At 38.0% G+C, this 14,398-nt stretch overlaps 1 protein-coding gene across 6 annotated transcripts in view; it reads right to left on the bottom strand.

Annotated features, from left to right (window-relative positions):
* Positions 1–3,835: 3,835 nt before the first annotated feature.
* ELAVL2 (ELAV like RNA binding protein 2) overlaps positions 3,836–14,398 on the bottom strand; it is a 141,552-nt gene continuing 130,989 nt past the window's right edge. For 3 of the 6 annotated variants that reach the window (XM_024996059.2, XM_059889359.1, XM_024996063.2), the window contains 3 exons: positions 13,774–13,999; positions 7,154–7,192; positions 3,836–6,609 (listed from right to left, as the gene is read on the bottom strand). In XM_024996059.2, the coding sequence (XP_024851827.1) occupies positions 6,279–6,609; positions 7,154–7,192; positions 13,774–13,999 (596 nt within the window). In that variant the 3' untranslated portion in view covers positions 3,836–6,278. The remainder of the gene's footprint in view (positions 6,610–7,153; positions 7,193–13,773; positions 14,000–14,398) is intronic. The other 3 variants (XM_024996060.2, XM_024996061.2, XM_024996062.2) reach the window with 3 other exon arrangements.

Below are 14,398 nucleotides of genomic sequence, written 5' to 3'. Positions count from 1 at the left end.
CGAGCTATAGACGATCAGTGGATCCAAGGGCCCTTCAGGACAAACAGACAAACAAAGCCCTTCTCCGGAAGGGCTATTTAAATGGGCTGCCTTCCTTTCCTTCAGTTCTTCATTGAAATGCACGGTGTGAGTATTAACTGAGCTAACAAAACAACAAAGAGGTAAAAGGTTGTCAAACTAAAACCTCATCTTGGAAACATCTGAGAAACGTTTGGATTTTATAATTTTCCCCTCACGACTGAAGCGACTTAGCAGCAGCAGCACCTTCCACAAAGGTGATACAAATCCAAAGTTTTAGAGTGAACCAGGTACTATGGCATTAGAAACAGTGTAAATACTAAAGAAAGATCACTTTATCATCTTAAATTAGTGAGTTTGAAAAGGATACACTACGAGAAAGAGATTGGTCCAGTTCTAATACTGGGGATGTTTAGCTTCTTCTGGTCTTTTTTGCATACACTGAACAACATGCTCCAAATATAAATGCCTTCTTTTAAACAAAGTCAGTATCCTTACTAGGTAGTTCTACGCAACTCCAAAAATCACATATAATCACAGAAAATACTTTCAATGTTACAATAGAAATGGGCAAAGTAATGAGAACAAAATTTCGATGTTTACATAGTTTGTATTTCATCTATGAACTCTAATTTCTGATTAATCTGAGATTTAACTAGTTGTGGACACAAAAATGTTTAATAAGCTCATAGGTCTGTATTAAATATAACTTGTGAAGTCAAAGTCACTCAGTAATGTCCTTTCTTTGGGACCCCATGGACTATACAGTCCATGGAATTCTCTAGGCCAGAATACTGGAGTGGGTAGCCGTTCTCCTCTCCAGCAGATCTTCCCAACCCAGGGATCAAACCCAGGTCTCCTGCATTGCAGGCAGATTCTTTACCAGCTGAGCCACAAGGGAAGCCCAAGAATACTGGAGTGGGTAGCCTATCCCTTCTCCAGTGGATCTCCCCAACCAGGAGTTGAACCAGGGTCTCCTGCATTGCAGGCAGATTCTTTACCAACTGAGCTATCAGGGAAGCTGAGAAAATGTCACACATAGACAGAAGCTCACCTACAAGCCTTTGGTCAGTGTTCTCTTGGTGAATTCCCTTCTCCATTCTCTTCCAAATCCCACTTAATGATGCAGCACATTTCTGTGTGGCAGCCCACTCCCACCCTTTTAACTATCCTCCCCCAACACACACACACACACACAAACACACGTCACACCCGTCCTCCTTTTCTTTTTAATGTATTCTGTGCACAGCATTCTTGACTTTCTTTGTACTGTGTAGTTACTTGTGGATGTGGACAAATCTTCAGGTGAACAAGACAGGCTGTGTAAGGAGAGGCCAGTCTTCCAAATGGGTTCACGCTTGGTGCCTATATGGTATTTGAAAATATTCATGAGTATTTCTGGGGGTTAGTATCAACTACTTCATCTTAATCTAAACCTTTAGTTTTTTAAACTAAAAGTAGTAGTAATAATAATGAGCTTGAGACCCTAAGATTGTAACCTGTCTTCATTCAAAGCAGAATAATGCTAGTCAGCACACTTTTAATATTCAAGATATTTTACTATATGAATCCTGTGCAAATTGTCACTCCATATATATGTTTAGAGAGAATAAGACGGTCCAGTCAATTCCTCTATCAACCCAACTATTCATATAGGCAGTGTCTTTATTGTATATTATAACTTTCATGTTGCTTCAGAAAGGAAATGGACAATTTCATGGATAGGAGAACATCATTTATTAACCTAAATGATACTGATGTTGGGCTGAAAATTACACAAGTGAGTTAATCAATCCAAAGAAGGAAAAGCAGGACCTCTGAGAAGGACACAGCAGATCCACTCTTCTGAATTGTAAAGGGGTTTGCAACAACTCCAGCAAGTTAGCTGGATGCCTGCCTCTTGGCTGCCATGGCTCTTACGACACTGCAGCCTTGTAGGGTGGCTTGCCTGTTCTCATTTCTAAGTGACAGTTTCCAAGAAGGTCAACAGCCATGTATTGCTCCTTTTTACAGACCCAGGAAACAGCATAAGTATGCACATAATCAATAAACCTGTGCTGAGCAACCAAAAAAAACTTCTGTTTACTTCTATGAACCAGAACACTGGGAGGGTTCATTTCAGCAACCCCACATCAACAGTCTGTCTATATTAACAGTGTAGATGTTTTAATCCTTTCAACTTGAAAGGAGTGGAGACCAGTTTTGGAAGTCTTCAGAGAAAGAATATAAAAAACAGTAAAGAAAAAAAAAATGAACCACTTTCTGAAATAACTGAGGCTAAAAGTGCTCTTCACAACAATTGTTATGATTTTAGCAATATTTTTCTCTTCTACCGTTTGAGGATCCTCTATGGTAACAGAGGCAAATAGGATCAAAATCACTGTTTCTCTCTTTTCTTGTATCTTCTACCTACAAGGCAAACACATATTGTTCTGGAACTATATTAAAATTTCAACATATTATTAATGTGGATGCATTTTATTTCTAGGTAATCCTTTCAATAGAAGTTACAAGTGTGTACTACATTTTGAACAGCTTAAAAAGTAAGGCTAGGACACTTGCAATCTATTTTTTTAAAACAGGTTAAACTGCTAATACATTTCCTCAAATCAGAATATAATAATGTAAAATGATGTTAAGATTAAAAATTTATATCAGCTGCTCTAACACTGCATTATGACACCCTGGATGATTTGAAAGCAGAAGGTGAGAGGGGATTCTAAGAAAAAAATATGTTTCCTCAAGCACACCAAGTAGAGTCACAAAACTTATACTAAGAATTTTCCCCCTATCTGTTCAAATACAAAAGAACTGCTGACATGCAAACCAGTCAAAATACTGATAACCATGCAAGAGGAGAGAGGTGAGGGGAGGCTGTTCCAACATCACAAAATTAGAGTATTAAATTCATATAATAAAAAAGGGAGTATGGAGATTTGAGATTAATTGCATGTTGGAAGAAAAGGAATTGTCTTGTCACTCAGCTAAGCTCTTGACTACCAAGTTGTGAATTCAGGACAATTACTTTTAGACTGGCTTTTTACCAAAAAAGCTGACAGATACAATCAAATTAGAAGAAGCCATTTAGTACACTTCGGTTAAAAAAAAAAAGAAAAAGAAAGTACTTCATTATCGTATTTCTTAAGTTCTACAGAAGTAGAATCTTTATATAAAAGATGAGCAAGACACCTTTTTTCTTCCCCCAGAGATCTCTTAAGGATGTGTTACCACTGTTGAATATATACGTGAAACCACCAGCAGAGTTCATGATATGGACACATGTACTATATACAGCAACCTAACCTAACGAAAATGGAGTTTCTCTGATTTTACAGATGAGTCTGACAATCTGGCACTAGCAACAAAAGTAAGTTTCACTCAACAACAGTTGATGCTATGGGTGAATTAAATCTTGTTAGTGGCAGCAGAGTAAGTTATCTTCCTTCTATTTGGTTTTCTTTAGCTCAAGTAAATGTGTGAGGACAATTTCCATTTGTTTTTATAAAAAAAAAGTTGATGGTTATTAAGTTGGAGGTATAGAACGATGTCAGCATCCAATTACTTTACAATTAGCCAATGAAAGCACACATCCTTATACGAATTACTCATGAAGTAATATTTGAAAAATAAGAAGAAGCTGTCATTGAAAGAAGAATTTTTGCATGTTCTACTTCAAATAACATGCTTTTTGGAATCTGTTCAATAACACTGCTTTCAATGAGAGCTCTGAGGTAACCTCTTTCAGCTCAAGAGAGCAAGTTTATTAGACTGAGCACAGGAGCCCCCAAAAATGTATAAAGACCTACTCACCACACTGTTCTTTCCCTTCAACTTTGTTTATTGATGTACTGAACATGAAAAAGTACAAAGAATCCAAACACAAAAGAAAACATGTACAGCCTCTTAAATACTCAACAGAATATATTTTCTATTCCAACAGATGTGAATTAAGTCATACTGTACAACTTCAAATAAATACCAGCCTTACATTTTATTAAGTGCTCTGATAAACACAGTGAAGTGAAGCACAATTTGCATGCCCTCTCATCAATGCCTTGGTTTGCTACAGTAGTATAGGAAAGAAGCATGTAGCTGCTGTTTTCCCGTGAGGGGAAACCTTATTTTTTTTTAAGTATATACATGTATTTTGTTTTTTAGTTTTTTTTTTTTTTAAACGCAGGTTAACTCTGACAATCTAAATGCACCTAAGGATATGAGAAAGTGCTAAGCCAATTGATTTCTGAATAGCATTGAGTGGGTCAGCATGAAAACTCGCTTATTCACTTTAGCACGCGCCTCACAGTATATGTACTGTACTATACTGAAAAATTTTATAACTACAATTTTAAATAATAAAAAATAAAACAACGCAACCGCAAAGATAATGTACAACTATGTTATGCATAGCACATTGCCTGTTCTAAGGGGAAGCATGTGAGCATCTCAGTTTATACAAAAAGCAGGACGTAACTATATAGTTCTCAGTGCATCCTGATGAAGGCATTTTTACCTTCAGCTTTTTTGAAAATTTATTATAAGCTAGATGCTAATCAGAAAATATTTTGTATTTTTTAAAATTTCTTTCATACATGGTAAAGACTTATTTTATTATTTCCCCAAATAGTGGTTTAAGCATCATACAAAGTTAAATTTCAATAGCATACAGATATTTATGATTTTTGTATGAAAAATGTAAGGAAATTTGTTCAAAACCTATGGTTATACTCATTTTTTTTTACCACAAACATATTTATAAACGAAAATGTAGCATCACCATAAACAGCAGAAGCTAGACTATCTACAGACAAAATTAGCAACAAATCTGATGCACTGTAAATCCAAGTCCTCAGGACAACAAAAGTGATTAAGCAAGACCTCAAGTAACAATGTTAATGCCATTTACAAAGGAAAAAACTGATACAAAAACATTTAAAACCTGAACATCACTTGGCATGTAAGGGAAAAAAAAAATCAAATTAGCTGAAAGGTTCATAAACACAAGGTCTTATTTACATTACACAAAGCTCAGGTGTTAGCCTTGAACGTAACTTTCAAAATACCTTCAAATATATCCAACTCAGATCACTTTTGCCGATTTGCTGCAGTACAAATCATGTGCAACATCTTTTTTTCCTTAAGACAAAACAATTCTTCAAACAATACTGCAAGTACATCACTAAACACCATGAGCTCTATCTGAAGGGATTTCTTTAGGAAGAACAGATTTTTTTCCCCCATCTCTTGGTAATTTAAATTTCTTGCCTGCTCTTATATATTCTTTTGTAAATTTTTTTTATTTGTTTCAAAATCACAAATCAATGTGAGCCACCTATCAGGTAATAACCAGGATGATCAGACGCTACACTGGTGATTACAAAAACGAAACCAGCAGTGTTTCCCCCATTGATTCTACTCCTTTCATACAAAGATCTCAAAAGTATTTTCTACATCATAAATCTTTCTAAATTTTCCAACCACTGCAAATTTCCTGGTAAATTTTAAAAGCTCACTAGGTGTCATATGAAGAGATTTCTCAAAGTATTCAAGTCAAAATATTTGTTCCAGGACCAGTAAAAAGTTTCTCCAAATTTTCTTTTTTATAAAAATAGATGCTTTTTTTAAACCCACATCAAAGAGGCTCTTATCTCTTTGGCAAGGTACTGCTTTACGAAAAGTTCTCCAGTATTCTTACAATAAGCGTTTATAATGTAGCCCCCCCTTCCCCAACCCAAATCATAATTACAAAATAAATACTGTTTTTAACTTCATAAATAAAAATGTAAACTTCAAAATACTTTTCTTAGACATAACAGCAATGCTTTAAATGTAAACCAAACACAAAGCTAATCAGAAAAAGAAAAAAAGGAGGGGGGGAAGGGCACAACCAACTGAAGAATTACAACACAAAGCCTCAATATTTACTCACAGGTTCAAGGCAGTTATGTAAAAAGAAAAGAAATGTCTTCCCTTAGCTGAAACACTTTAAAAGGTCCACCTTCTTCAAAGAAGGCAATAAAATGCAATGTGACAGGTAAAAACCCTGTACCTCTTGTCCATATTCAAACATAAAAGATATTTTAAGAAGTTTTAATTCAAATACTAGCAATAAAAAATCTCACATATTTCTTAGGATGCTAAGTAGTCGTTTTATCCCCATCTCAACACTGACTTACAAAGACATTTACTAATGTATAAAGTTTCTCTTAACTTGCCTTTGTTGTATAGTTTTCATATATAAATGGACTGAGGACAAGAGCTCATTAGGCTTTGTGCGTTTTGTTTGTCTTAAAGGAGACCTGCAGTACTCTGTCTCCCAGACGGTATCCATTGAGGCTAGCTATCGCCATGGCAGCCTCATCATAGTTTGTCATAGTCACAAATCCAAAACCTTTGCATTTATTGGTGTTAAAGTCACGGATGACCTTCACGTTGGTGACAGCTCCAAAAGGCCCAAACATTTGCCACAGGATACTCTCATCTGCATCAGGAGCCAGGTTGTACACAAAAATACACCACCCTGTTCCTGGGTGCCCAGGGATATTAATTCCAGCCAAACTGGTCATTCCATCAATGGTCATTGGAGAAAACCTACTGAACAAAAGAGGAAACACACACATACACACACAAAACAGAAACAGAGGTTGGTTACAGCGATGGATTTCTTTCTTTCCCTAACTCCCCTCCCCTCAACAGATACACACAACTATTTGATGTTTCAACCAAAGTCCATATGTGGCTTGCAGCAGCATGCTATACTATCATGATATTCACAAGTCATGAAATGGCCATTATATGCTGTATTGAGTAATACTATCCACTAGAGAAAATGAAATATATTTGGAACTGGTTTCACCAACTTAAGCGGATTGGGAGCAGGAAGGACCAACACAGACATAAACATGCTTAAACGCTGCAACACAACAGAAAATAAATAATGAGGTTTTTAAACACCAGGTGGCATCAAGTGGTATAAAAATACTCTTTGAGTCAACCATGCTTCAAGAAACAGCTTTTCATTAGGTTGTACATGCAAAAGGAAACCGGACACAAACTTATGATGGCTGTCACTCCCCAAATCAAAGAAACTAGTCAATTATGGGAAGGGATTATGAGTGTCATGAACCTCTATCATTACCTCTTTACTCCATAAGCCATATTGAGCAGATTGTCCAACCTGCAAAACATACATTCAGCAAACTTCAGTTTTTAACTTTTCCCCTTGAGGTCCAAGAAAGCTGGGCTCATTACTGCCATCTTCCAAGGGGGCTGTTTGTATGTTAACTGTATGTGAAGTCTCAAACTAATGGGTCTTCTTACATTTCTGAGCAAATGGGAACCACTGCCATATGACAGTAGCTCTTCCAATCTCTAGGTCAGTGCAATGCAGGGAAATCATTGCTGGTCACCTCAGAAAACCCTTTTGAGAGGAAATGCGGGGGCTGTGAAATAGTTAGCATTTGGGTTCTCACCTTTGCAGGCAAGGTCTAAGCACGCCACATACATCTACATAGTCTTTGTTACTCTTAGCTTTCACAGCTGTTGGCTCCTGAGTACTCGCCCAAGGCCAAAGGGTTTAGAAAGCAGTGGCACTGACACTCAAATTCTGCAGTTTACACAGAATTTCACAATTTCCCTTAAACCTCCCATATACAAAGGACTTTCATTTCTAAAAATCAAAGTGTAACTAGTACAGATAAAAAGAACCTTATACACAACCTCAGCCAAACCTCCCATTTCTCAATATGCTCAACTAAGTCCACTGAACGTAAGACTACAGACTCACTGAGCAATAAGGCAAGACTCAGATCCCAGTCTGATGTTTATTTTGATTGTTCTACAAGAAGTACAGTGCTACTACTCAAGGTCTAAGAGATCAGGTAGATACATGTTCCTATTCCCAATTATTTCTGCACATTTGAATGTTTTATAAAACTGAAAAGAATCAAGCTGATGTAATGCAAACTATCTTTTTAATAAAAGAGAGGAACAAACCCCAATGACAGAGGAGTACCTTGTGGTGTGTGTACCTTGTCCCTCCTACCCTCTCAGGAGCAGGGACATTACTAAGCATGGACCATAGCCTGGGTCACAGCAGGTTTACCATCAGTATCTGTTGACTGAATAAAAGCAATGAGGCTGCTAACAGCATCCTTAATTATTTAATCCAGAGTAAGAACTATTAGGAAGGCAGGCTGGGGGGCCTGTCTGCACATGCAAGGGAGCGGGTACTTGTGTGGGAAAAGAGGTTGGAGGGTGGGAGGGTTTTGTTTGGTCAAAGATGCCACACCTTTGTACTCCAAAATAAAGGCCACAAATACCAGAAATAGGGATGCAAACAAAACCACCAACCATAAAGTAATGATACAGATAATTTAATAAAAATGCTGGAATGACCAATACAGAGTGCATTTGGCATGTGAATGTGGAATGGAGCAGCTTACTGCAGTCTCCTTCCAAAGCACTCGATGATCCCGAAGCAGAGGCACCAAAGCAGAGTCACGTCATCTCTGCACATTAACATGCACGCTCTGCCACCATCAGCTAGGATGCCAGCCCAAAGTCCAGAGACAGGAAACTCCCGAGTGAGTTTCCAGTACTTTCAAGACAGGGCAGAAACCAGAAATGCCCTAGAAGTGAATTACATGTGTTAAAGGAAGAGATCTCATTTGTCACTCCCCACCCCAGGATTCTCCAGGCAGGAGACTTCTATACTAGGATCTCTGAGGACTCTCTCAATGGGCCTCATATTTACCCTACCTGTGAAACCCTGTATGACACCATGATCCTGACCACCGATATCTTTGTTCAATATCCATTTTAGGAAAAAATCAGTCCTATGGAATTCAAGCAAAGTTACTTAACTCTCTCTCTCCCCTCCTTGCTCTTCTTGACCCTCCCTCCTCTCCCATCAACAAGGAGAGCTGGGAGGAATACACACCTAAGAATCAGAACCCCAGCAATGCTGAAAAGCCCTTCCTGCACGCAGCTGAAACTGGTGGCTTTCCCTGCTCTCAGCACCCCAACGGGGGCTGGGAGAAGGCCGTGTGAGCTTCAATGGGCCTGCATGTACCCCAGTCCTGCAGCAGCTGGAAAACTGTCAACCAGGTGGTTACCTGAGACACAAGGACCACTCTCACTCTCCAGAATCATATATTTCTCCTCAGTCTGTCCAGGGTTCAGAGACAGCCGCCATTTGTATATATGCTCTTTTAATGACAGAAACAAATTTTTAAGGGAGACTAAGTTAGTGGCCTCCAGAATGACCCAGGGGGACGTGCCTGATGATGTACAGCAGTGTGGCCAATACACATTAAAGAGTCTGTTAAAAATACACTCTTCATCTTAAAATAATCTTTATTCCTACTGAATCAACACACTGCACCCAATAGCCTCATCAGTCCCAGGCATCACATACTTTCCTGAGGGACAACTTGGCGGTCCTCAAAGGGACAGGGACACAGCCACCGTCCTTCAGCGTGGACACAATCCACTCACAAATAACAGGCTAAGTGGATGTGAAGGATGAGACTGGGAAACCTTGCTGTAACTACAACAACTCTCAAAGGAGAGGTAGATTAAAAGAGATTCCTGCAAATAAACATCAATATCATCATCACCGTCATAATCTGAGCGAGGGTGACACCTGTAAGGAAAGCTGGAGTAAATAAGAAAAAGGAGGGCTGGTTATTCCTGCTGCTCCTAGGATAAGCTACACTGAGGTTAGACAAAATAATCTAACCTGTCTCACATGAAGTCAGTCAAGAAATGTCAAATGATCAAGATCGTAATTCTATGACTCTTGCTTCAAAGGTGTATTACTCAATATTTACTAATTACATATGTGAAAAATGAGTCAGCATGATAATTAGCAAAACACTGATATACTGTTTATTTCATCGTTATCTTTACTGTTTATGTTTGATTCAGGTTTATGAATTAATGAATGTACCAGCACAAGCCCCCATGTGCATATAGTTCATGACTATACGCCTCGTTTCAGACTATATGTGGGCAATATTTTGAATAGAAACATATTCCCATTTCGAAGCTAGATAAGTAGAGAATAAAAAGAAGATATGTGCCTAGTTTCCAAGAAATTCGGCTGACAGACTATGCTAGGGTCTACATGCAGGTAAAGGGAAATGTCGGTCCAAGTCAGAAACAAAAAAATATAAACAGATTGTTAATGGGTTAAAAAAATAAAACTCTGAACTCTACAAATAGTGGTTCTCAAAACCTCTCTAAAGATCACCAACCAAGACTGCTTTGAAGTTAACCCACAACAAGATCATCAATCCATGTCCTTATCTAATTCCTACAAAAGAGAAAACAATTATTCAGGAGGACTGATACCAGTGTTTCCCCAAAGGAGCTGTGACAGTGCAGGCGGCACATGCCTTAAATGAACCTCTAGGGCTGACTTAGACGCTCCTTTAAAAATGCATAAAGGCTTCTGGAAGCAGGCACACAGGCCGTTAGACTAGATCACATTTAATAAAACTAAGGCTGCTCCACAAGAAGAGAGATGAAAAAAACTTTGGCTGGAAGTTTAATTCAGATACCATATCCCAGGAATATACTTAAGGGACTCACAGTAGCCATCCAAATAAATAAGGCTGGTCTTATTCTGAAAACTGCAATTAGGTAAGCATATTAGATCAGCAGTGCTCATGTTAAAATAATTTTCTAATTATTCATACAGGTTGACTGAGCCATAAACACCATAAGTCCACTTTTAAACTTAACTCTTACTACATAGATTTTAATTTTTTAACCTTAAAAGATACAGTACATTTCATAAATATTAAAAAATATCCCTGACTATTAATATTTATAACTTGTATTCTCCAATCTCTCTCAACTACCGAGATACTATAATAATATAAAAACATAGTGCAAATTTTCTAAATGTCGGCAAGAAGCTGACAAACTCAAGGCTAAGAGCATTAGAACACAGATATGAGGAACAAAAGCTCTAAGTAATGAACCAGGCCTGAACTACAGAAGAGCAAAATACCAACAAAGCAAGCCAGTCCTTCCTTCATGAGATGAAAGAAGATTCAACCTTAATTCAATAGAGGAAGGGGAAAAAAAAATCAAGGTAATAACAGACCAGGTTCAGAGATATTAAAGAAAAACAGCCAAACACACATCAGGCTAAACTTGAACCCTAGGAATAGAAGCTCTCAATTTCCTGTAACACTGAATCTAGACCAAACGCCTTCACTGAGCTCAAAGACTAGTTCATAATTTATTATCTGAAGATGGATTATGAGAAGAATGGGAAGTGAGGTGACAGACACAAGAGTTAAGAATCTGAAAGGACAATAAACATCTTTCTCATTTTCTGAAACCAAGTTTCCCTTAAAATTTACAGACAATTCTTATTCCCTTTTCCCAAAATTAATTTTTAATAGGAGCGAAGGGAAGGAAGAATCTCTAAAATTAATTACAGATGGAACTAAATGATAAAACACAGAATGGGCAATATTTAAAAAAAAATATTAAGTCTGACTACCAGAACAACCTGTAAAGTTTTACCCAATAAAAAACTTTTTAATTAAACAAAAAAACAAACACATACCATGTATGGAGGGGGGTAGATCAAATTGAGAACAATAAAATAGTTAGACAACCTAATATCTGAGTCCCCTACAAGTCTTGCCATTTCAGTAATCGGGCATTCTCCTGAAGATACTATCATTTCAGTCCTCTTGCCCAGCCTTTCTCAGAATTCAATCCTGATTTTAAGAGCACAGTTTTACTCAATAACTACCATAAGACAAAAACCAGAGCTTAAATTAGGAAACATCAAAAATAACGATTTAAACTCACAGAGCTTTCTTCTAACATCTAACGTGGTATTTTCAGTGTTAAAATCAACCAGTAAGAAAGAACTCTCCTGTACCTAAGATCAGAATTCTTTACTGGGCCTCAAAGAGCTCTGGGGTTAACTAGATAGGCTGCCCAAGAAAAATCTCTAAAATTCCTTCATTCATGTCTGTGCTAAATTGAAAAAAAAAAGTTTACCCACTTAAGATGCCACAGAAGAAACCTACAAGCAGAGCTAAGAAACGACTTTGTGAAATTTCTGTTTCCACAAAGGCAGCTCCATCCATCTCTTCCTCCAGCCCAATCACTACCACCAACCACCACAGACAAAAGTGGCAGTGTTTCCTTTCTGCCAACGCCTTTTAACCGTGCAAAGCTGAAGCAGAGCGAAGTGATCGCCAGGCTCAGTCAACCGGGTACCAAGTCATCCAGTTCCAGATGAAGCCTCCTGACAGTACAACTTTTTCTCCCAAGGCAAAAGCCACCTCAAGTAGGAACTGAACATGATGTTTACAGAAAACTTCTCTTTCACACCTCAGGTGAGGTAACTGAGGTTTAAAGAAGACATTTGAGTGATTTTTATCTTTACTCTCTTCAGCATTCTAAATACCCGAATGAAAAAAAAAATGCATGTGATATAAGCTAGAAAACATATAAATCTTTATTAAGTTAAATTTGTGATAATATTTTTGATAATTAACTATTTTGCCCCAGCAAGCAAATAATGCACTTGTGATAAAGAACAGAACAAAAAATACTAGCATGGATGTTAGATGGCATTATGGCTGCAGTATACCATATGGCCAAAAAGGATCTTAAAAATGTTCGAGAAAATAAAAACTACTTATGTATCTGTGCTCTGTTTAACATCTAAAAGTCACCATTCTCTTCACATGCAGATTAAGGATTTTTTAAAAAAAATGACTAGATTTGGTTGGTGCCCCAGTATTAGAATAAAATTTGAAAAATTAGAATATTTAACCTGTCTATGAGATAGAATGTCTTCTTTGGACTAAAAATGCATGGTCATTCCATGGACTATAGAGGTTAGAAAACTACCACCCACAGGCCAAATCCAGACTGCCATCTGTTTCTCTATAGCCCAAGAGCTAAGAATGGTTTTTACATTTTTAAAGACTTTTTTTTTTTTTTAAAGACATGCATCAGATACTGTGACCACAAAGCCTAAAATATTTACTATCTGGGCCTTTACAGGGGTTTGCCAACCTCTAAACTGCAAAGATTAAAAACTTAAAACAGGAAGATGAATCCATTTATAAAAACATAATGTAACCATGATGAATCCATTTATAAAAACATAATGTAACCATATAAGTTATATATCCTTAGTTGTGCACATATTATAAAACCAAGTAACTGAAAGAGCTTGACCTAAAAATTAAAATACGAGGAAAAGACCTTCTCAAGTAAAAAACGAAAAGAGGGAAATCAGAAGCGATGGAAACAATCAGGAAGACCCCCAGTATTCTGCAGGTCAGTGTTTCTCAGCCTCAGCACCACTGACGTTTGGGACCAGATAGTCCCCTGGTGTTGGGGGGCTTTACTACTGTACACTGCAGGATGATGGGCAGCACCCGTGGCCTCTACCCCTGAGATGCCAGTCATCCCCACCCAGCTGATGCCGACATCAATGTCTCCAAACACTGCCAACGCTCCCAGAGGAGCAAAACTATTCCCGATTGAGAACCACTGCCTGCCGCAGGTTACTGAACTTTCGCCCCCACCTTGGATACTCCGCAAAAGACACTATAACCCAAGTAGGTTTTCCCTGTGCCCATAAGAAAAAGAAAGAAAACAACAATAATAGCAAACCAGAGATCCTGTCTTATAATAGAAGTGCTGGACAGCGAACCTGAGAGTTCTGATTTCAGCAGCTGGGCATAAGAAGTAGACTGGACTTACCTAAAGCGCTGTGCCTGCTGAGCTAGTGGTCCTGGATACCTTCTGTTTGGAGACTGGTACAGCTGGGAAAGGATGGCCTGATTGGTCTTTTGGCTTGGGTTATTAGCAAACTTTACAGTGATTGGCTCTGTGGCACCGGGAGGTTTCTGGCCATTTAGGCCTTTGATAGCTTCTTCTGCCTCAATCCGCTTGTCAAATCGAATAAACCCTACACCCCTTGATATGCCTAAGGTAGATGTGGGTAAGGATTTGGGAAAGAGGGAGTGGAAGGAGACAGGAGGGAGAGAAGAAAGGATACATTAATTTTCCCTTCTCAAGAACATGTTTTCACCCACATGTAACATCTGCCACAAAAATCACACCAGGAGAAAAGCTTCGCCTTTGCTTAGTAGCAATTCAGTCTAGCATTACAATTTTGTATTTTTAAATACATGAAATGCATTAATTAAATTAATGCACTTTAAAGTCCATTACCACATGCTACCAATAAGCCAGGAAGAAGAAAGCACACAAGTATGTCCATGTTTCTTTTCCCCACCTTCTTCTCTCCCTCTCATGCATTATTTAATGATGTCAACTGTATGACTGACTTGTACTTTTCAAATTATGCTACTGGACAAACAGT

This window comes from Bos taurus, chromosome 8, assembly GCF_002263795.3.
Source record: "Bos taurus isolate L1 Dominette 01449 registration number 42190680 breed Hereford chromosome 8, ARS-UCD2.0, whole genome shotgun sequence".
In the NCBI taxonomy this organism is placed as follows: domain Eukaryota; kingdom Metazoa; phylum Chordata; class Mammalia; order Artiodactyla; family Bovidae; genus Bos; species Bos taurus.
Note: the sequence above shows the minus strand (reverse complement) of the source record. Positions and strands in the feature narration are given on the sequence as shown.